This window comes from Muntiacus reevesi, chromosome 6, assembly GCF_963930625.1.
Source record: "Muntiacus reevesi chromosome 6, mMunRee1.1, whole genome shotgun sequence".
In the NCBI taxonomy this organism is placed as follows: Eukaryota; Metazoa; Chordata; class Mammalia; order Artiodactyla; family Cervidae; genus Muntiacus; species Muntiacus reevesi.
In genome coordinates this window covers 60,721,246-60,742,388 of record NC_089254.1, presented here as the reverse complement: position 1 = coordinate 60,742,388, position 21,143 = coordinate 60,721,246, and the positions used below count along the sequence as shown (strand labels likewise).

At 43.6% G+C, this 21,143-nt stretch overlaps 2 protein-coding genes across 3 annotated transcripts; both read right to left on the bottom strand.

The window, feature by feature from the left end:
* Positions 1-14,821: 14,821 nt before the first annotated feature.
* On the bottom strand, positions 14,822-15,401 carry LOC136170974 (10 kDa heat shock protein, mitochondrial). Its single transcript, XM_065939661.1, has one exon. The coding sequence runs from the start codon at positions 15,344-15,346 to the stop codon at positions 15,038-15,040; it is 309 nt and encodes a 102-aa protein (XP_065795733.1). The 5' UTR covers positions 15,347-15,401; the 3' UTR covers positions 14,822-15,037.
* Positions 15,402-17,277: 1,876 nt separating this feature from the next.
* On the bottom strand, positions 17,278-20,405 carry LSM5 (LSM5 homolog, U6 small nuclear RNA and mRNA degradation associated). Of its 2 annotated transcripts, XM_065939658.1 has the most exons (5): positions 20,265-20,400; positions 19,083-19,178; positions 18,773-18,800; positions 18,111-18,183; positions 17,278-17,511 (listed from the first exon to the last, which is right to left on the bottom strand). In XM_065939658.1, exons 1-5 carry the CDS (start codon positions 20,308-20,310, stop codon positions 17,479-17,481), a joined length of 276 nt encoding a protein of 91 aa, XP_065795730.1. In that variant the 5' UTR covers positions 20,311-20,400; the 3' UTR covers positions 17,278-17,478. The 2 variants fall into 2 exon arrangements, with proteins under 2 accessions (XP_065795730.1, XP_065795732.1); XM_065939660.1 differs by lacking the exon at positions 18,773-18,800 and having other exon boundaries at positions 18,111-18,208; positions 20,265-20,405.
* Positions 20,406-21,143: the final 738 nt, after the last annotated feature.

Sequence of the window (21,143 nt, the reverse complement as noted above, 5' to 3'; positions counted from 1 at the left end):
AATCTGACTTACCAATGTCAGTGAAAATCATGTTTCCAATCATTTGGACCAACAGTTTCACGTAAGATCATAAAACATAACAAAGTTAATACAGAATGTTTCTTCTCAAAAGTGTCCTCACTTAATTTGTTATGCCTTAAGAGATAATTCATAGTGTGGCTGTTCATTTTAAAGATATGCTTCCTCTAAAAAGGAAAGAAAATGTCTTTATTAAAAGTCTGTGTGTGCTGTTTATAATAGCCAGGACATGGAAGCAACCTAGATGCCCATCAGCAGATGAATGGATAAGGAAGCTGTGGTACATATACACCATGGAATATTACTCAGCCGTTAAAAAGAATTCATTTGAATCAGTTCTAATGAGATGGATGAAACTGGAGCCCATTATACAGAGTGAGGTGAGCCAGAAAGATAAAGAACATTACAGTATACTAACACATATATACGGAATTTAGATAGATGGTGGCGATAACCCTATATGCAAAACAGAAAAAGAGACGCAGAAGTACAGAACAGACTTTTGAACTCTGGGGGAGAAGGTGAGGGTGGGATGTTTTGAAAGAACAGCATGTATATTATCTATGGTGAAACGGACCAACAGCCCAGGTGGGATGCATGAGTCAGGTGCTCGGGCCTGGTGCACTGGGAGGACCCTGAGGAGTCGGGTGGAGAGGGAGGTGGGAGGGGGGATCGGGATGGGGAATACGTGTAACTATATGGCTGATTCATGTCAATGTATGACAAAACCCACTGAAATGTTGTAAAGTGATTGGCCTCCAACTAATAAAATAATATTAAAAAAAAAAAAAAAGTCTGTGTGTGGTGGTCTATTGTTGATTGAGAAGAAATGACACTCTTTGTCTGAGGTTAACAATAAAGGAAATAGATAATATAAGTAATCTGTGACCATGCATCTTGAAGCTTTCAGAGCTAAAACAAACAAGACTTCCTTATTTTTATTTTTTAAGGCTTTATTTTTTAAAAGTTTGTACTATAATGACTGCCATAATTATGCCCTAACTTTTAAGGTCATTTTGCTTACCAAAAAATATTTAGGAAACAAGCTACTATATAGTTCTCAGTTCTCTAGAGAAAGCATGTTTTGATGTTTCTGATACAGCAAGTCACTAGAATTCATAGAAAAATATTTTGAGATATAGTTTCGTGTATTGAAAAACATAGGTTTAGTGAACTGTAGCACCTAAGTATACTTTGATTATGAAGACATTTTATATTTTGAAATAATGTAAGAGCAATCATATTCTTTTTTTATTAGAAAAGAAAGCCAGTCATACCAGAATGCAGAAATTATGCTGACTTGATTTGGTTGTTAGAAAAGTTGTTTCCTTTTTCGTGTTGTGGCACTTTAAACAACACACCATCCTATCTATTAATTACCTTTATTAGTCTGCTTTTGTTTAGTTGCTAAGTCGTTTCTGACTCTTTGCCATCCCATGGACTGTAGCCCACCAGGTTCCTCTGTCTAACCGATTCTCCAGGCAAGAATAATAGTAGGTTTACATTTCCTTCTCCAGGGGATCTTCCAGGGATGGAACCTGAGTATCCTGTGTTGGCAGGAGGATTCTTTACCACTGAGCCACCAGGGAAGTCCCTATTAGTTTGCTAAGGCTGCCGTATGTATAAAACAGATGGGGTGGGTTAAACAACAGTAATTTATTTCTCATAGTTCTGGTGTGTACAAGTCCAAGTTCAAGGAGTCAAGAAGTTTGGTTTCTTCTTGTGACCACCTTTCTTTATGTACTTGCATATATCTGGTCCTTAATCTCATTTTCTTAGAAAGCCACCAGTTAAACTGGATTAGGCCAACCATGTGATCTCATTTTACCTTAATTCCCTCATTAAAAGCCCTAACTCCGGAGAAGGCAATGGCAACCCACTCCAGCACTCTTGCCTGGAAAATCCCATGGGCAGAAGGGCCTGGTGGGCTGCAGTCTATGGGGTCGCAAAGAGTCAGACACGAATGAGCGACTTCACTTTCACTTTTCACTTTCATGCATTGGAGAAGGAAATGGCAACCCACTCCAGTGTTCTTGCCAGGAGAATCCCAGGGACGGGGGAGCCTGGTGGGCTGCCGTCTAGGATCACACAGAGTCGGACACGACTGAAGCGACTTAGCAGCAGCAGCAGTCTTCACGCTGAGAGAGCACTACTTGAGAGAGCAATTGAAGTTTCCAAAATTTTGATTCGGTCTGAAGAAAGGAAGCTGGAACTGTCTGTTCTTGGTGCCTTGCAGAGAGACTCGCAGCAGCTCTCCGTTACAGCGTTCGTGGCTTGATGTACAACACATCCAAGGTGGCCACGCCTGTGGTAGAGCGTGGTAAAAGGCTGAGGATACACTGGTACTTTGATGAAAAGGCCAGTTGGCTGCTCCTCCCTGGAAAAGCTTATTTAGCCCCCAAAGCCAACTTTGTAACATATTTAAAACTGCTATTTTCGCTTATTTCTGGAATGTAAAAAAAAAAATGTATAAAATGAATTAGCGTATGCTTCCTGAATATAAAGGAGCCAAAGGTGAAAAACAAAAAAAGCCCTAACTCCAAATACAGTCACAGTCTGAAGTTCTGGAGGTTTGAATTTAACAGGATTTTCTTTTTTAATCCTTTTTTTTTTTCAGCCTGCTGCATGACATGCAGGATCTTAGTTCCCCAAGCATGGACTGAATCCATGCCCTCTGAAGTGGAAACATGGAATCTTAACCATTGGACCACCAGGGAAGTCTCTGAGGAAGGATTTTAAAAGGACACACTTCAACCATAACACTCTCTTTGCAGCTTTGTACTTTTCAATTGATCTTTAAAATAGTGTAGCTCTATAACATTGCTACTTAAAGGTTTTGTTTAATAATTTACAGGCATATGCTTTTTTTTTCTTTTTTGCAAAGTGCTCAAAATAGTTAGAATGAGTCCAGATAGTTCTTTGACCTCTAAAAAAGCAAACATTATAGCAACTCTATGTTTCAGTGCATACATATAGTCCATTTTCCTTCATCCATTTCTCTTGCCCATAATGAAAACAGTAGAATCTAGAGGGAAAAATTAAAGAGGAAAATTATATAGGGAAAGATAAAGTGTAAGAAATATTAAACTGCACAGGACCACTAACACATTATTTCTAAGGAGACTGGACCCTGACCTCCCAAGGGGAACTAGAAAGGCCTTCTATTCAGAGGGGTTTCTGAAGGATTGTATGCCCTGCCCTCAGACCAAATAAGTCTTACATATAGTTCGCCATCTATTTACCAACATAAAGTTGTTATACTCAAACACAGTGCCGGAGAGAACAATTTCAAACCTACAAACCTACTTGGCTGGGTGAAAAACCACACGCTGTCTAAATAGCATACTGTCCACTCATGCATGTCGAACAGAACTGCTCAACAGGTATACCACTTGTGGAGGTATGGTGTCATGTTGCCTCCCCCACAAGGATGTATACAAAAATCATCATTCACGCCTCTCCTAACAACAACAAAAGACTTCTGCGGAGATATAAATATCTGGTAGAGAGATTGGAGCAGTATGCTGGTTGCATATTGGAAGTCCTGAAAAAGGGTGAAAATGCAGAGAGAGAAGGTGCAATAAGAGAGAGAAGGAGAAAACCTTAAGGCCATAACCTGGAGAATATGACCATGAAAAAGAGAAATTTGGGGAAAGAGTCAGTAAAAGACTTTAAGAAGGGACAGCAGAGACAACCAGTTGGCTGGTACCTGGGAGGTGAAGTTTAGTGATATGAACTGAAAAGTTTCCATGCCATTGAGCAGCAAGTGGCCCATTAGTGTCCCTGGTGAGGGTGGATGAGTGGGCACAAAGGTAATAAAATCTCGATTTTCAGTGAGGGAAGGAATAGGAGGTGGAGAAGGCTGAGTGCTTACAATCCGCTATAGAGAAACTCAGCTGTGAAGGGAGAATGAGGACTGGGGACAACATAGAGCAGAGGGAAGTGAGAGAATACTGCTTCCTTCATGCCCTGAATCCTTACAACAGACAGCTAGTTACATGCTCAATTGAAATCTATCTCCACGTTTTGGTTTGTTTGTTTTTACAAAAAAAGGTACACTTTCTTTTCATTAATTTGTTCTCACAACAGCGCTGGTGAAGTCAGGGCATGATCTCTACTCCATAGATGAAGAAGCCACTTGCATAGGTTAATAAGTGGTAAAAGGCAGAGCAGGGCTTTGCCTCAGGGCTTCTGGCCCAAGGCCATGATCTTCCACAGAACAGTAGCTGCCTGAGGAGTATATGCAGTAATATTCATGCCAGTGATTTGTGAGAGGCTCCCCATGGACTCCCACCTCTCCGGTTTGACAATGGTGTTTGCTTTGCAGTATGACACCAGCGCTTTCACAGCCATCCTGTCCTTTCAACTGGTAAACCACAGGGAGGCACTCACATTCACCACAAGCTTGTAATGACTTGTGCTTACTTCTGGTGGGCCATCACTTTCTTAATCACAGCATCCCACTGTATTCCAAGTAGCAATATGTCCAACTCAAAGACAAAAGCTGCCAGACACCTTTTCAGCTGAGGGTAACCAAAGAGATATAATCTGAAGTTGGTTGTATATTCCAGTTGTTCCTTGAAAACCACATGAACACCTGAACGGAAGCTGCTGTGCACCCTTTGGGCTTCCCCCACTCCCCATCCCTCTACCACTTCTCTTGTTTTCCACATGCCTTCTGTTTGGAACAGGTATTTGGATAACTGGGCAAGCTGAAGAAGGAAGCCAGTGCTAAGGATGTTGGGGAAATGAGTGAACTAGATCAGGTCAGTTGTGAAACCAAGAAGCCACCAGACCAGCCCTCTGGCAGGTCACCTCTAGAGTTTTTGTTTTTGATTTTCCACAAAGAATACTGTTTCACCAACTGCAATTTCTGGCCAAACACAATTTCTATGCAGTAAGGCGGTCATTCCAAACTTTCAAAGCTCCCTAGAAGTACTATTTCTGCCCCCTTCACTACTCTATGTCTTTCCTTTCTCTCATGTACAAAGAATACTGTAGGTGCCAGCTTCCACTTCTCACTGCCCACCCATCACCCCAGAGTCGACTGCCCACACCTCCCTGTCCCATCACTTCCCCCAACCACTGGGGTCCTCATAGTTGGAGCCCCTTCCCCCGAGATGTTGGTTTCAGCAGCATGAAGCACCCTTGCTCACCCCACCTGTGGGAATCTTCCTCCTCTCAGGTCTGTCCTCGGTCCAGGTTGGCCTCCTTCGTCTCTGCTTCTCGTCGGTAGGCTCCTCCTCCTTAAGTGTCAGCGGCTTTGGGCCCCAGGAAGGACGGAGACCAGGAGCTCAAACCAGCAGCCATGATCCAACTAACAACACACTCAGAGAGGGGACAGTCGGGGAGGTCGTGGGGGGCAAAAGGGCTCTGTCCTCTAGAAGAGCCAAGGTCAGGACGCCCACACGCACAGGGAGGTGCAGAAGGGAAGATTGGGGTTCACCGGGAAGCAGGGTGCAGGGGACCGCTTTCCTGCACCAAGTCTCAGCACCCGCTTCTTCCAGTGTCATGGTGGAAGCTGCCCCACACGAGGGCTTGCGCAGGACGCAGGCGTGGACCGGCCGGGGGCGGGGCCGAGCCAGGCGGGGCAGGGGCGGGACCTGCGTCAGACTCAGCACGTACCGCCCACTGGTATATAAAGGTGGGAGCCCTCAGAGCCCGCAGCATAGGCGGCCTTGTAGGCAAGTTCGCAGCAGTTCCGGCCGTGTGTGCCACCGCAGAGGCTCATAGAGGCAGACGTCGAGCTAGAGAAGGTAGGTGTCCTCAATGGGAAGGCAGCGTGTGGGAGGTCGCGGGGACCGAATGGCCCACAGGGAGCTGGGTGTTAGGAGACGCGGAGCCCGGGGCCTGGACTCCAGGACTGGGGAGGAGTTCAGGGCAGAGGCTGGCGGGAAGGCCGAGAGGCTGCAGACAAGGGCGGCGCAGCCTGGGCCTAAGCCCCTTCTTACACTGCAGTTGCTGGGCGCGGCCCCTGGCGTCTGGCACTGAGTCTCCCCACGCCTTCAAGGCTTCATCTCCCCAAGTTCCTGGGGAGCCACACTCGCTCAGCACAACGTGAGCCCAGGCCTCTGGGCACTGATTCCCTGGTCATAATACAGGGTAGCGCCTCGTGTCCCCATCCCAGGTGAAGGGAAAGAGAAGGTAAGAGACCTGCTATCCAGGCTCCCAGTTCTGATGGGAGACAAGGATAGCTTTCTTCTTCACAGCACTTTACAGGGCGGAGTGCAGCTGTCCTTTCCTAACTACAAATACCTGTTTTTCAGCCTGGAAAATGAACCCTTCTGGAAACAACGAAAATTTTGAGGGCAGTACCTCTAGACCTTTCTTCTATGTGCCGCCCATGGCCCAGCAGCCTCGCCTGGGTCCCTGGTACCAGAATCCTGTCTATAATCCACTCTCCATTCCTGGGGCAGGTGAGGAATCGGAATCCCCAAGGAGGTTCAGTGAGATTAAGGACCCTCCCTGTAAACCAAAGCCTGAAGGTTTTCTAACACCTTTGTCCAGGACTTCCCTTCACCCTGTGTTCACACTAGATTATGGCAGCCCATGGGGCAGTGTTTGTTCAGGTTAAAAGAAAATATGCAAATTCTAGCTTTGTGCCAGTTATTCTGCTTAATAGTAGAAATGGGTTCTCTCACTTGACATCAACCCATGAGCTTGGTATTGTTGCTGCCCTTGCTCCCCAAATGAGGGAACCGAGGGCCCCCGTCAGAGATTGGTTCAGGCTCACAGAGTAATCCAACCACAGTCTCCTTGGGTTGTGAGACCAGTCTGGCTGGAAGAGGTACCTTACAGCTCCTAGTCTCTATACTTCTTTTGATGAGGCCCAAACATTCTAAGGGGGCTCAGAGGTAAAGAATCTGCCAATGCAGGATACTTGGATTCCATCCCTGGGGGGGGAAGATCCCTTGGAGAAGGAAATGGCAACCCACTCCAGTATTCTTGCCTGGGAAATCCTGGACAGAGGAGCATGAGAGGCAGGGGAGATGGGTTAGGAAAGTCGTTAGGAGTTACTCATGTAAAAACTGGGGGAGGACTTTATGTCCTTTGCTTTGATAACAGAAGAGGTAACAGAAGACGAGGTAGGGGTCCTCTGGTGGGTTTGAGCAGTGGCTCTGCAGTGTGTACTGGCTGAATGTTGTGACTGGCGGCAGGAGACAGAATGGCTAACCATCCCCTTCTCTTTCTAGGTTTCCCAAGTGGACGTCTGTATTTTCCATGTCCTGTGGCGCTCAGTGAGCATCCTACCTTCCTCATCCCTCAGTCCCTGTTACCCACTACTCTTGACCAAAGATCCATGGTTGCAATGTTTTATAACATGGCACAGTTCCAACAATATGGTGGCTGCTGGAAAGAAATGAAAACAAAAGACACACAAACAGAAGCTGAACCTCAGCAGGCTGAAAATTTGGACAAAAAGCAAGATGTGAACTCAGAAGGTAACAGCCATGACATTGGAGTGGTGACCAGTATCCCTGAGAACGTGGCTGAAGAGGAAGAGGTGGAGAGCAATGGCCGCCCTGAGGGAGGTATTCCCTCACCTACCTGGTTGGCTCAGGTCAACAAAGTAGATGAGGGCATCCAGGGTGACGTGGGTCAGTGCCATGATGCACAGCCTGAGTCATCATCAGAAAGCAGTGAAGGACCGTGGTGGGATTATTGGGACCTCTTTGAATCTGATGATGATGATGATTTTGACTCTGAGAGTTATGAGGAGTTCATTCCCCACCTCTCAATGTCCCCTGTCCCCCTGCCAAATGAAGTAGGTGAGGGCATACAGCTCAGGAAATATCCCCAGCAAGCATCCTCCAGAGGTGACACTCACATCCTCCATGAAGAGTGTCATTATACCACCCCTCATGCCACCCTGTACAGAGTGGATAAGGGTATCCAGGGGGAAATGAGAGAAGGAGCAAAGCAGATGGCAAATGGGTACCAGCATGAAGATGAATATGTAGGTGAGTTACACAATGACTGTGAGCGACACATTTCCTCCCCTACCTGGCTGCCCCTGGTCAACAGAGTAGATGAGGCCATCCAGGGTGACACTGTTCAGTGCTGCAATAAACAGAACAAGCCATCATCAGAAAGCAGCGAAGGGCTACGGTGGGAGTATGGGGATCTCATTGAATTTGATGATGATAATGATTCTGGTGGTTATGAGGAGTGTTTTTATTCCCCTATACTGTTCCCTGCCTCCCTGCAAAATGAAGGAAGTGAGGACATACAATTGGAGAGAGACCCCCAGCAAATGCCATCCAGAGGTGATGATCATATCCTCCATGAGGGGTGTCGGTATTCCGCCCCTCCTCCTACTCTGCATAGAGTGGATGTGGGCATCCAGTGGGAAATGAGAGAGGCAGCAGAGCCAATGGAGAGTGGGTACCAGGATGAAGATGAGTATGAATATGAAAGTGAGGTAGAGAATAACTATGAGAGGTACGGTTCCTCCCCTTCGTGGTTGACCCAGTTCAACAAAGTGGATGAAGGCATCCACTACTATATGAGATATGGATCAAAGCAGATTGAGTGTAGGAGCCAGGATAAACATGATTATGAAGGTGAGAAAGAGAACAGTAACTATGAGGGGCAGGGTTCCTCCCCTACCTGGTTGGCCCAGGTCAACAAAGTGGATGAGGGCATCCAGTGCAACATGAGTTGCTATGAAGCCCAGGTAGAGAAACCTCCCCAGCAAATGCCCTCCATGGGTGAAGAGACAGCATCAGACAGCAAAACCAAGGGATCATGGAAAAAAACAGTTACAAACAGGAAACTGAATGTGGATAAGGATGAAGTGAACTTAAATGATGAAACTGAGGAGGTATATAATGAGAACTTGAAAAGATGTGCAAAAGTTAAAAAGACCATGAAAGGCAGGAAGCTGAAAGACATGAGCAACTTCTCAAATGCTAAGACAGCCTATCTGTTGAAGAAAACTACTGTCTTGACTGTTGTGCTTCCTGAGGATTCAGAAGACTCTGAGTTGGAAGAGGAAGGTGACATGGATGAGGTAGAATGCCTCCTTGAAGAAGTGAATCTACAGGGCCCTCTGACATCTTCCAAAGGAAGGTCTTATCATGAGGCTGGAAGGATAATCAGGATGCCACTAACAGCTCTGTCCCTTCTCGACTTGTGGTCTGGCCCACCAGAAATAAGTGCAAGTTATTCCAAGGTTGTGGTGAGTGTGTCCCCGCGGTTTACCAGTGGAAACGACAGGATGGCTGTGAAAGCACTGGTGTCAGGCTCCACAGTAGACCCACCATGGCCAAGCCGGAGGGACTGCAGTCCAGGAAAGCCTCTCACAAATCACTGGAGTGTAAGTGACTAATGGGTTCATATACTATTTAGTTGTCTGTGCTGGTTCCCTACCAGGTGAATCAATAGCATTTCTTCATTTTGAAAGTGTGCTGTCACTTAAAGTATACTGTGCTGTGTGCTAAGTCACTTCAGTCGTGTCTAACTTTTTGCCACCATATGTACTATAGCCCACCAGGCTCCTCTGTCCACAGGATTCTCCAAGGCAAGCATACTGGAGTGGGTTGCCATTCCGTTCTGCAGGGGATCCTCCCAACCCAGGGATCGACCCTGTGTCTCTTATGTCTCCTCCATTAACAGGCAGATTCTTTAACACTAGTGCCACCTGGAAAGCCCTATTAACTATACTGCCCATATTCAAAGGATCTGCAAAAAGAATCTTAAGTTAGAATTCCTGCATTCAGGGAAAATGCAGTATAATCTGAGACAGAGTGCTCTAGTAGATGATAGAGATCTGGGTGGTGGTGGTAAGGAGAGTTTGGCATAGTCAAGAGAACATCGATCTAGCAGGACTGCTGAGAATGGGCGGTCCATGTGGAGGCAAAGAACTGGAACAGATAGGATCTGTGGTTTGGAGGTGAGAGGAGAAAGTTTGGAGTGGGAATGGAAACAACAGCCTGAGCTCAAATGGACAGCCAGGGCAGAATTCTGTTTGAGAATCATCCTGCCAGAGGGGAGAATTGTGAGGAATTGGGAAAGAAGCTAAGAATAGGGTAAAGGAGTGTTTCTTTTCACTTAGAGTTTTATCCTGTAGGCAATAAGCGACTAATTCAGATTGAGTAGAGAAATGAAATGAATGTGCTGTAGGAATTTCAACCAGCATATAAAGTATTTTATAGGAGAAATTAGAATGGAAAGTGCTTGTATGGCTGAAAACCAGTTTTATTCAACAGAACAAAGTGGTGAGGGTTCTGATTCACACAGGAGTAAAAAATATGTGCAAGGACTAAAAACCTTTTTAAAAAGACTGGAGTTTGAAGTTGGGAAGAGTTGATTTGCTTTGCTGTGTGGGTTGTGGGTAGCAGGAGTGTAAAATGGTGAGATTGAGGGACTGGACTAGCAGACCACCCACACCTGGTTGAACCTTGAGTTTGGAGCACCCTAGGACTGGCAGGGGCACAACTGACAGGAGTGGGGAGGGAGCACCCTAAGGAGAACTTTGGGAGATGATTACATCGGGTGCAAAGAATGAAGCAAAGCAGGTAAGTGAAGAATAGGATACATAATGGTCCCAGGAAAGTTTAAGTTCCTCGATTAGTCCTAAAACCTTGAGACTGAAGAAATATGTAAGGCTACCCCTTCAACCGAAGGCTGGGATATTGTCATAACTAAACTCCTGATCATTAACATGACTTTTTATTCATGCTTAGTGATTTGGAAGAGATTTTTAAAAACAGGATGAGTTTATGAGCCAATTTTTTGCTTTTGGTATGTTTGGTCCTTTTTTAGTCCAGAGATAAGCTTCAAAATAACTATCTTAAAAGAGGTTGAGGGTGGTCCCTTTGAGGTGAGGCTCAATGAAGCAAAGAGGCTGGGAACCACTACATTAATTGTGTGCATGAAGGATCTTTATACAATGTCTTTAAGGCAGAAGTACCCCTTCTTAACAAACACCATCTTATGCTGGTACAGTGGATAGTGTGCACACAGCTCCACCTGGTCTAGACCCACCCTGTTGGCCCACAGCTCCTCTCAGGTCACCTGGATAAAACCTTAACACCAATGAATATGAGGACCACCTGAGGTGAAACCCAAGGGACCACCCCCCAATGCATCCTTTGTCCCCCATGGCGTTTCTACATGGAATATCCTTTCTGTTACAGGATTATTGAAGCATAGACTCTGCAAGCAGCTACAGTCCTGTGGAAGACCAATGCCCTTGCAGCCAGAAGCCCTGGAGTCAAGGCACTGCTCTGCCTCTTACCCCAGATACTAACAATTGCAAGGCAGCTTCCTCATCTATTGCCTAGAGATCATGCCCTGACTTTACCAGCATGGTGTGAGAATGAATTAAAAGTGAACTCATTTGTAAACAGTGGTCTATAACTTGTGTGCATTGAGTCTGTTACTTGAAACCCTTCCACGCTCACACTGCATGACTTTGACTTCTTTCCACAGTGGCATCCAAAGTCCTTGGTTGATGCGTAGACCAGAAGTTCCCTGGCATGTTCATTGTCTGGGACATCTGGTATACAGTCTTCTGGCTTAGTCTCATCTTCCTGAGATGAGTGTGTAAGCTCTTTGGCAAAAACAAACAAACAAACAAAAAAAACAAAAAACCCCACTGCAATTCACCTGTTTGAGAACACAGCATTGCCTGGCTTTCTCATGGGCTGGAGATCATAATGTCATCATAAGTGACCTTCTGAAGAGCTAGACAGACAACACAAAGGAGTGGAAATAACTATCCTAGAAGAGCTAGCTGCACATGAAAACAAAGTAGCTGTTCTTAGAGCAGTTACTAGTGTTTACACAGAGATGATCTGTGAGCTCCAAGTTCTGATTCTAGATCACAAAATCAGATTCTAAGATCACAGTTTTCTGCTAACTTAGACAAAGCATAAAATCAAAAGTTTCCTGACATAATAAAAATAACATGCTAAAATAGCCACTATCATGTTTATAATCTCATACATGCCATTTCAATCAGCAAAAAACTACAATGAACTAAAATAAAAAGGGTCTTTTTTAGTAAAAGCTAAAAAATTTGTTTTTAGGTGACTCAGGGCTTCCCTTGTGGCTTAACTGGTAAAGAATCTGCCTGCAGTGTGGGAGACCTGGGTTTGATCCCTGGGTCGGAAGATCCCCTGGAGAAGGGAAAGGCTACCCACTCCAGTGTTCTGGCCTGGAGAATTGCATGGACAGAGGAGCCTGGTAGGCTACAGTATAGGATCGCAAAGAGTTGGATGTGACAGGAACAACATTTTGTAACTAAAGGTTAATAAAATATGACCAGTAGTCAGATTCCATATAAATATATTGATACTGTATTTCTATACCACATCATGCTGGGATGTAGAACTTAAATTCACCAAAATGACAACTTGATTTTTTATTTTTGGAAGAAGAGAAAGCAAAAGGTTGCAGGGAAAATTGGAGGGAAGAAGTTTTAACCTAATCATAGTTCCAACCTGTCATTACAGTTGTGTGTGATTTACCTACCATAACTTCCAAGTTCCACAACACTGAGAGGCTCATGGGGATAGGGTGTGAGTGATCTATTCTAACGAGGAAGAGGGTGATGCAGGGGGGAGGAAGCAAAACCAGAGGGAAGGGCCTGTTGTAGGGGAAGGAGTTGGGGGTGATCTGTCCCAGAGCCCCCCACCCCCACACCACAATCCACAGCTCTGGATTCAAGATCTCCCTACAGGCCACGCCTGCCCTCCGTGGGGGCTGTGGAGCTGCCATCTGCTGCTCAGCCCCCTGATCACCCACTGTGCCCTTTACTGACCTCTCAGGACTTGGGACGCGGGACTCCTGCTAGACAGGCAGCACCCAGTAAAGAACTACCGCTAGGACATCTCGTGGTTGAGTGGTTAAGAACCCGTGTGCCAATGCAGGGGACGTGGGTTGGCTCCCTGACCTGGGAGGACCCCACATGCTGCAGGGCGGATATGCCCACTCACGGCAACAGAGAACCTGAGCGTTGCAGCTAACACCCGGCACATTCAAATACATTGTTTTTAAAAGCTGCCAGAGAAACAGAAGACTGACCGTGAGCAAACTTTCCTTCTGCCAACAGAGCTCTCAGACCCCAGGGTTTTAAGGATACAAATCACACCTGTACTCCCATTTCTACTTCAGATTGCTCTGTTGGGACATCCAGAAATGGCTTCTGGATGCCAAATCTAGAAAAGCAGCACCAACAACTGCTCGTGGGTTTTTTGGTTGTTCCCTAAATTTAAAAAATTGAGATGTAATTGACATATAATATTGTATTACTTTTAGGTGTGACAATGTTTAGTTTCAAGTACTGACACATTCCAGGCTATGCAACACATAGCGTGGGTGTCTCCTTTTAAATGTGAGACATAATGGATGCAACCCCCTTCTTAAAGTAGTTGGAAAAGGAGGCAGGACCACTGAGTATCTCAGGTCTTCAGTGTCTCTACAAAGAAATTTTACTGAGAGAGGGCATGGGCACTGTGATCAGTTTAAAATTCTGTCTTGACTTCAACAACTTGGAAATGGGCAAGTCCTCAAACTGCTATACACAGTGATTTCAGAGATGATTAATTTTCTGACCTTTTTTTCTCATTCCAGCTTAATTTTCTGAATTCTGTACAGTAGAAATGTCTTTCCTGGCATTAGGAAGCCATTAGTAAACACAAAAATGTTAAATCATTTAGCAGTCAAATACGTTGATTATCCCAAAATGAATATAGGAAGATCTCCAAAAGTTTAAAAAAACAAAAAGCAGTAGTGTACAGGACAATGTGTTCCATATGCTTGTATTTGTGTGTACAGGAAAAAAGGGATTGTGTGTTTACACATTTATATAAACACAGACATGCATATACAGGAACTGAGTATCTCTGGAAGAATACCTGAGGGAGGGAGTTTTATTTTCACTTACATTTATTTATATGCAAATACATTACCTCAAACAATGTTCAATGTTTTTTAATTACAGAAAAAAAAAAAACAACGAAGTTAATGCCACTTTCCTGACATCTATGTCCCAGGCCAATATAACTCTAAGTCAAAGGTAACCTAGTACTTAGTATTTTGCACTCCTCACACACACTTTTTTCCTATTACAAGCTCATTTCTGCTAGAGTTATATAGATAGGCTGTATTTTTGTTTTAAAATTTCAATGTTACTTCTCTAATTGTTTCAGGAGTTGTTAAATTTTCACTCTACCTCTAACCAACTTGATATTTCCTCCTACCAAACAGGTACATTAAACTTTCAGGTGATATGGAATGTTCAATGTTCAACTTAAACTTACTCCCTGCAGAAGTAACCAGTCAACAATTATCACACCAGGCACAGTGTTAAGTAAGTACCAGAAGGGAGAACTGAGGGGATAAGGGTACTCTTAATGAAATCTAGAAAAGCATACAGTTAAAACTGCTCTTAGAAACCCCCATGTAACTCTTGATAAAGGTAACTTCATCTTGGGATCCACAAAATGGAGGCCTACTCAGTGACCCAGCTCACGTCACAAATCAAATCAAAACCTAAGTCGGCGTGCACTAACCGGAAATGCCTCGCTGTCGAGGAAACCTAGAATACCCCTGGCACGATCCTCCAACTTAGCCTAGTTTACCTTACCCTAGATAAGAGGACCTGCTAGCCTTAACTCCCTGACCTCCTCAGTCAGTGCAGTCACTCAGGCCTGTCTGACTCTTTGCGACCCCATGGTCCGCAGCAGCACGCGAGGCTCCCCTGTTCATCACCAACAAAGCATGGCCCCACCCACCAGAACAAGACCCAGTTTCCCACTCAATCAGTCTCTCCCATCAGGAAGCATCCCTAAGCTTCTTTTTTTTTTTTTTTTTTTTGATTTATATGTTTTTATTTGGAAATGTTTATACCAGTACAGTGAAACTAAATTTTAAACACTGGATGTCATTAGCTTGGATATCCTTAGTTTATTATAAAAGAGAAACATGGAAATTATTTACATGATGAAAGATTTCAGAACTTCAGTGGAATGGGCAGCTTCACGTGATGCCATTTCAATAGTGACTTATTTCAGTCAACGTATTTCCCAAGAATGTCACCATCTCTAAATAAGAAATAATCCTTGTCGTCTAGAACTACTTTGGTGCCTCCATATTCTGGGAGAAGAACTTTATCTCCAACTTTCACACTAACTGGCTGAATCTCTCCACCCTTTCCTTTAGAGCCTGATCCAACAGCTACCACCGTTGCTTGCAATACTTTTCCTTGTGATTTTTCTGGAAGCATAATGCCTCCTTTGGTTACAGTTTCGGCTGCACTTCTTTCAACTAATACTCGGTCAAAGAGAGGAAGAAACTTTCTGAATGCCTGTCCTGCCATGACTCCGGCTGCCGCAGTTCGCACTCCGCACTCACGCCGCAGGCGAAAGGAGAGACCTACTAGGAAGCATCCCTAAGCTTCTTATCCTTATCCATCAGAGGGCCAAGAGAATGAAAACCACAATCACAGAAAACTAATCAAACTGATCACCTGGACCACAGCCTTGTCTAACTCAGTGAAACTAGAAGCCATACCATGTAGGGCCACCCAAGACAGATGGGTCATGGTGGAGAGTTCTGACAAAACATGGTCCATTGGAGAAGGAAATGGCAGTTAAGTATTCCTGCCTTGAGAACCCCATGAACAGTATGAACCTGACCTCCTAGCCAATCACATTGTTTCTGAGTTGCTGAAACCAAGTCACTATAAAACCAAGTTCCCCTTCTGAGTTTATGATTTATCTCTATATCTAAAACTTTATTCCCTTTCTTGTCCTGCCCCTGTTACCCTCAGGATTGAGGAGTATCAAAAGTGAGGATTCACTTCAGTTCAGTTCAGTCACTCAGTTGTGTCCAACTCTTTGCGACCCCATGAACTGCAGCACGCCAGGCCTCCCTGTCCATCACCAACTCCCGGAGTTTACCCAAACTCATGTCCATTGAGTCGGTGATGCCATCCAACCATCTCATCCTCTGTTGTCCCTTCTCCTCCTGCCTTCAATCTTTCCCAGCATCAGGGTCTTTTCCAGTGAGTCAGCTCTTCACATCAGAACTGTGCAAGACAGAGAACTTAGCTGCCTTGAGCAGTTTTTTAAAAACAGGATGGGCATGCAGGCTTCAGCAGTTGTGGCGCATGGGCATAGTTGCTCTGCCGCATCTGGGATCTTCCTGGACCAAGCATTGAATCCATGTATATCCCTTGCATTGGCAGAAGGATTCTTAACCACTGGACCACCAGGGAAGTCCCTGTCTTACAGTTTAAATGCAGCAAATACTATTCTCTTCACTAACGTGTAAAAGATCTATATACCGAGTCTCATCTCTATAATCAAGTCTTTGCTTCGGTTGCATCTGCCTTAAAAAGCTACATCTAAGGCAGTGAGTCAGGCTTTGGTGAGGAACAGAACTACCTAGAGATCTTATGAACTTGGTAAAATGCAAAGGTCAAAGGCCCTGTCCTATTTCAGTAAGCCTGGGCCTGTGTTCTGTAGTAGCTCTCCAAATCATTCTGACTTGTCTTACCAGTTTTGAAACCAAAGTCTGAGGCAAACTGACCTAACTCACCAACGCCAGCATAGCTTCAGCCTTTTCTGCTAAGGCCCCGCCTTCACTACAGAGCCCAGCACACATAGCCCGGCCGCCACAGAAACAAACACACCTGTATAAAAACAGCCATTCGCCAGCAGACTCCCGAAGTGAAAATCCTTTCACATCACTTCAGCTTAAAATCACCTCTTGTACTCTGCCAGAATCTTCAATCACATTTTCTCCCCAATTTTTACTCCTCTAGATCCAATATTACTTGCCCATGCACTAAATTTTGAGGGATTTTAGAGCCCAATAAATAGAGCTCTTATTATGTATAACAGCTCTTATTATGTATAACAGTGGTTCTCAACCATCACCGACTTGATGGGCATGGGTTTGGGTAAACTCCGGGAGTTGGTAATGGACAGGGAGGCCTGGCGTGCTGCGATTTATGGGGTTGCAAAGAGTCGGACGCGACTGAACTGAACTGAACTGAATGAACTTCAGTTAAAAAAAAAAAAAAGCATCAGAATCTGAAATGAGTTTTGTAAACAATCATTTCTAGTCTTTTAAATGTACCTGTTCAAAATCAAGGCTCATCATTTTGTTTGGAACAATTTTTGTTTGAGAATCAAATGTCATGTAGATGAGGAAGCAAATAAGCATAAAATGACAGGAAAGTGAGTGAAAGTAATTACAAGCTTTGTTTCACTGGCTATTGCAGTATAATAAATAAAATGACAGTTAACAAAAACACGTTTATTTTTGTCTTCAAAGAACAAACTGTTCTTTTCCCAATATAATCATGATTAACTTACAAAAATGGGCATTTACAATGCATCTTCAAAGCATTTCCCTTTAACGGGAAACTTGGCTTCACAGAATACAAACATTAAAAGGTTAAAAAAAAAAAAAAAACTTCTATTCTGTTGTCATTAAATCCTTTCATACTTCAGGTCCTTCTCCTCCAGGAACCAGCTGCAAAGGAGGAAAAAGTTTAATACTTAGTTTAGTACTACATGATCTCAAAACCCCTACTGAGAGCTCATTGACTGGTCACTGACCAGTCTTTGCCTCTCCCTCATATTCCCATTTTCCCCGTCACTTCTGTTTACAATCCCAACAGTATCAATTAATACTTAGTGATTTAGTGTCTCAACAATAATAAATGATTAAAATAAATGAGCAAAATAAATGATTAAAAAGGACAAGCAGGGACTTCACTGCTGGTGCAGTGACTAAGACTCCATGCTCCCAATGCAGCGGGCCCGGGTTTGATCCTTGGTCAGAGAACTGGATCCCACACATTGCAACTAAGTAAAGATCTTTCGTGATGCAACTAAGACCTAATGCAGCCAAATAAATTAAAAAAAATTTTTTTTAAATACATAAAATAAAATGCATAAGCAAACTAATCTTAGGCCTAATGCCATTGTCAACAGTTTGGCCACAGAACCCTGATCAACAGAGCATTCCCTTCACATCCTAAGCACCGCTGGGTAGAGAGCATGTAGTTCTGTAATCCCTGCTCCACAAAGATGGCTTAACATCTAAATAAAAGACCTTCACTGTCTTACCATTGTTATATTATTTCCATTTAGCAAAATTTGATCTAGTTTAGTAATTCTTCTTCCTTCTGGTGTGATTTCACTAAACAAAAAGATTTTCAAAAAGTCAGGATAAAGAGTAATAGTCAAAGCCAACATTTTGATCTGCCAAAAGGTTAGTTATTATATATACATGAACTGTACAAACACCTTCTAGAGAGAAGGTTATCCCCCCGGTGATGTCAATTCTCCAAAGGCAACAGAGTGGACTTACTGGCCAAAGACCCATATCCCCTAGTGCACATCTTCATCTAAAAAACTGAAACTTGCCAACGAGATCAAATAGGAAATAAAACGTTTACATATATATACACATAAGTTGTAATTAATTGAAAACATTAAATGCTTTTATTATCAGTTCCTTTATTTGAATGGAGCCCTAAGATCCCTGGCTGCTTTTACCTTAAACCTTTGTCTCCACTAACTTCCCAGCAATTAGTGACAATTACATTAAGGTAATAATCCTCCAATCCAATTTTACTAACATCAGTAGGTAAACTCTCCATCTTTAGAGTAATTCAAACAGGCAGTGTTCTCTCCTACATCCTTTTACTGACTCAACAGCACTAAAATTGCCTTAAATCAAACACAGAGATTCCCCCTACCCATTCTTTAATTTTAACACTACTCACAATTCAGTGACATCTTCCAATACCATATCTGAAATTTGGTGTTAAGAAACTAAACATACCAAATTAAAATTTACTCTGGCTTATGTCTTTGTTCAGTTTTAATTATAACACTGAATATAATGGCTCAAATGCAAGCTGCTTGCAATTGGTAGGAACTTCACCGTTCAGTACCACACCCCTTAAAACACTATCACAATTTCCATGAAGATAAGTTAATTTTTATTGTAATAATTGGTAAGTACTGATAGTCTATAGTTCTTTTTAAAAAATACTGAAGAAAAACCCATACAACCACCTTTAAAAAGGATACTGACAAAGTCATCAAATCCCAGAAGTGTGCCAACAATCTCCTTATCACTCTTCATCACAATGTGAATTCTTGATCCTATACACTTGTCCACAAGCTCTACGGATATATTTTTTAAGGGAAAAAAAAAGGGGGGGGGGGGGTGGTGGGAGAGAGAAAAGATTAGTTTGCGCATCCATAACTTTAACAAATATTTGAGTGCCTACTGACACTTATTACGTGCATATGGTCAAAAGATAAGCCAGGAAAAGTATTCACTTAAAAACTTTAGACCTTATATTACATATTTCAGTCATTCTATTAACAGGAAAGTTTTCCCTGTTCTCCACTTATGCCTCTTTTGTAGCAATTTATCATGGTTGCGGTTTAATGTTATTTTAATTATCTGATTAACATATGAACGCCCCTCTTGACTCTAAGCTCCAAGAGAACTGAGAGGTGGTTGTTTTTACTCATCAATGTATCCCCAACGGACAGTGCCCGAAATGTACTGGTCATCCAGAAGAGTTTGTTCGAGGAAGGAAAAAAGCTTTACAATCACTGCCGCATCCACTAACTCGATAACCCTTCAAGTATAAAACATTAAGAAGAAAAAGGCATAACTGTCTTTACCAGGGATTCCTTCTTGTCATAAGTCTACGTCTGCCCCGTATCCTGTCTCCTACACTGGTTTGTATGCTATCTGAAGGTAATGGTCGTGATTTAAATTTGTTGAATAATGCCCAATCACAATGTCTAGTGCACAGATGCGCGGTAATTGTTTGCTAAATAAATGAATAACAAGAGCTCGTTTCCAGAGGCCTCTTTAAAGGCTCATTCCAGACCCGAGTGCCTCTCTCAAAAACCAGCCAGACAGGATCTAATCTGGGCACTTTAAATGCACGGTTGCGGAATGGGCATGCTACCCACTACTATAAAGGCGAGCGCACAACAAAGAAGGCCGACGACACATTCACCAAGAGTGAACCTTTCCGGTGAAGGTTTGGGGAGTCAAAAATCCCTGCCTCAAGAAAACCCCAACACGCCAAAGAGAAGTGGGCGGCCTGAAGCCGCAGGGACTAGGAGCCTAGAGGAGAGCGGCGGAGAAAGCTACATTTTTCTAACACTCGGCCATGGGCTGCCTTGCTCTTCGGCCCCAACCCTAACTTTCAGCTACCCACCCCGGCTCCCCAAGACAAAAATTACCTAGAGGAAGCAGCTGTGACGGGTTAGTGGTAGCGTTAGCCGCCATGCCTACGCCGGAAGTGGCCTGCCTCTATCGACGTCGGAACGGCGAGTTTGAAAGAGCGCGCTTCCGCTTTTTTCCTGCCCGGGCAGGCTCGACCAATCTGAGGCCGAGAGTGCGATCGAGGGGATCCAGCCACTTCCTTATCCTGCAGTGAGATTCTCAGTGTTTCTGTTGACTGAGCGTTCCACGTTCTCCACAGGTACCCTCCTCTCCAAACTTCCAAGAGACTTTAGAGATCTCCAGTCTTATAAATAAGGTATTCCTCTAATCAGGAAGACTTTGCGAAACGAAAACGTTTGTGCTGTCTTATTTCCCCCATCAAGCTGTGTCTCATATCAACCCAGGATCTTTCTTCGACCAGTATCAATAAATTTTATTTTCCCGCCACCGATTCATTGTGTTGCAATTTTCGTTAAAAAAAAAAAAAAAAATCTACCGCTTCTTTTAAAAGTTTGATGATTTGAAAACCCACAACTAACATTAAAAAAAAAACTTTTCTGGGCGAGGGGGAAATTTTAAGTATGTTTTCTATTTTCTACTATCGTTTTATTTTCCTTTTTTCTATTCTACTTTTTATATTTTTTCCATTTCTACTGTTTTCTATCTTCTACTATCAGGAGTTGGTGATGGACAGGGAAGCCTGGTGTGCTGCAGTCCATGGGGCCGCAAAGAGTCGGACAAGACTGAGCGACTGAACTGAATTGTCCTTTTTAATCTTATAATTTCTAGGAGTCTAGTATACACTTTCTGTATACACTATTTCTTCCAGAGTCTAACAGGCAACCACCAGATGTCACTCTATGTTAATAACATCACATTTAGGAAACCTTGGTGCT

Coding starts and splice junctions, on each gene's coding strand:
- LOC136170974 (XM_065939661.1), bottom strand. CDS start 15,346: ATGGCAGGACAGGCATTCAGAAAGTTTCTTCCTCTCTTTGACCGAGTA.
- LSM5 (XM_065939658.1), bottom strand. CDS start 20,310: ATGGCGGCTAACGCTACCACTAACCCGTCACAGCTGCTTCCTCTAG. Junction 19,179..20,264: donor GTCACAGCTGCTTCCTCTAG/GTAATTTTTGTC, acceptor ATATATCCGTAG/AGCTTGTGGACAAGTGTATA. Junction 18,801..19,082: donor GGGATTTGATGACTTTGTCA/GTATCCTTTTTA, acceptor ACCAAATTTCAG/ATATGGTATTGGAAGATGTC.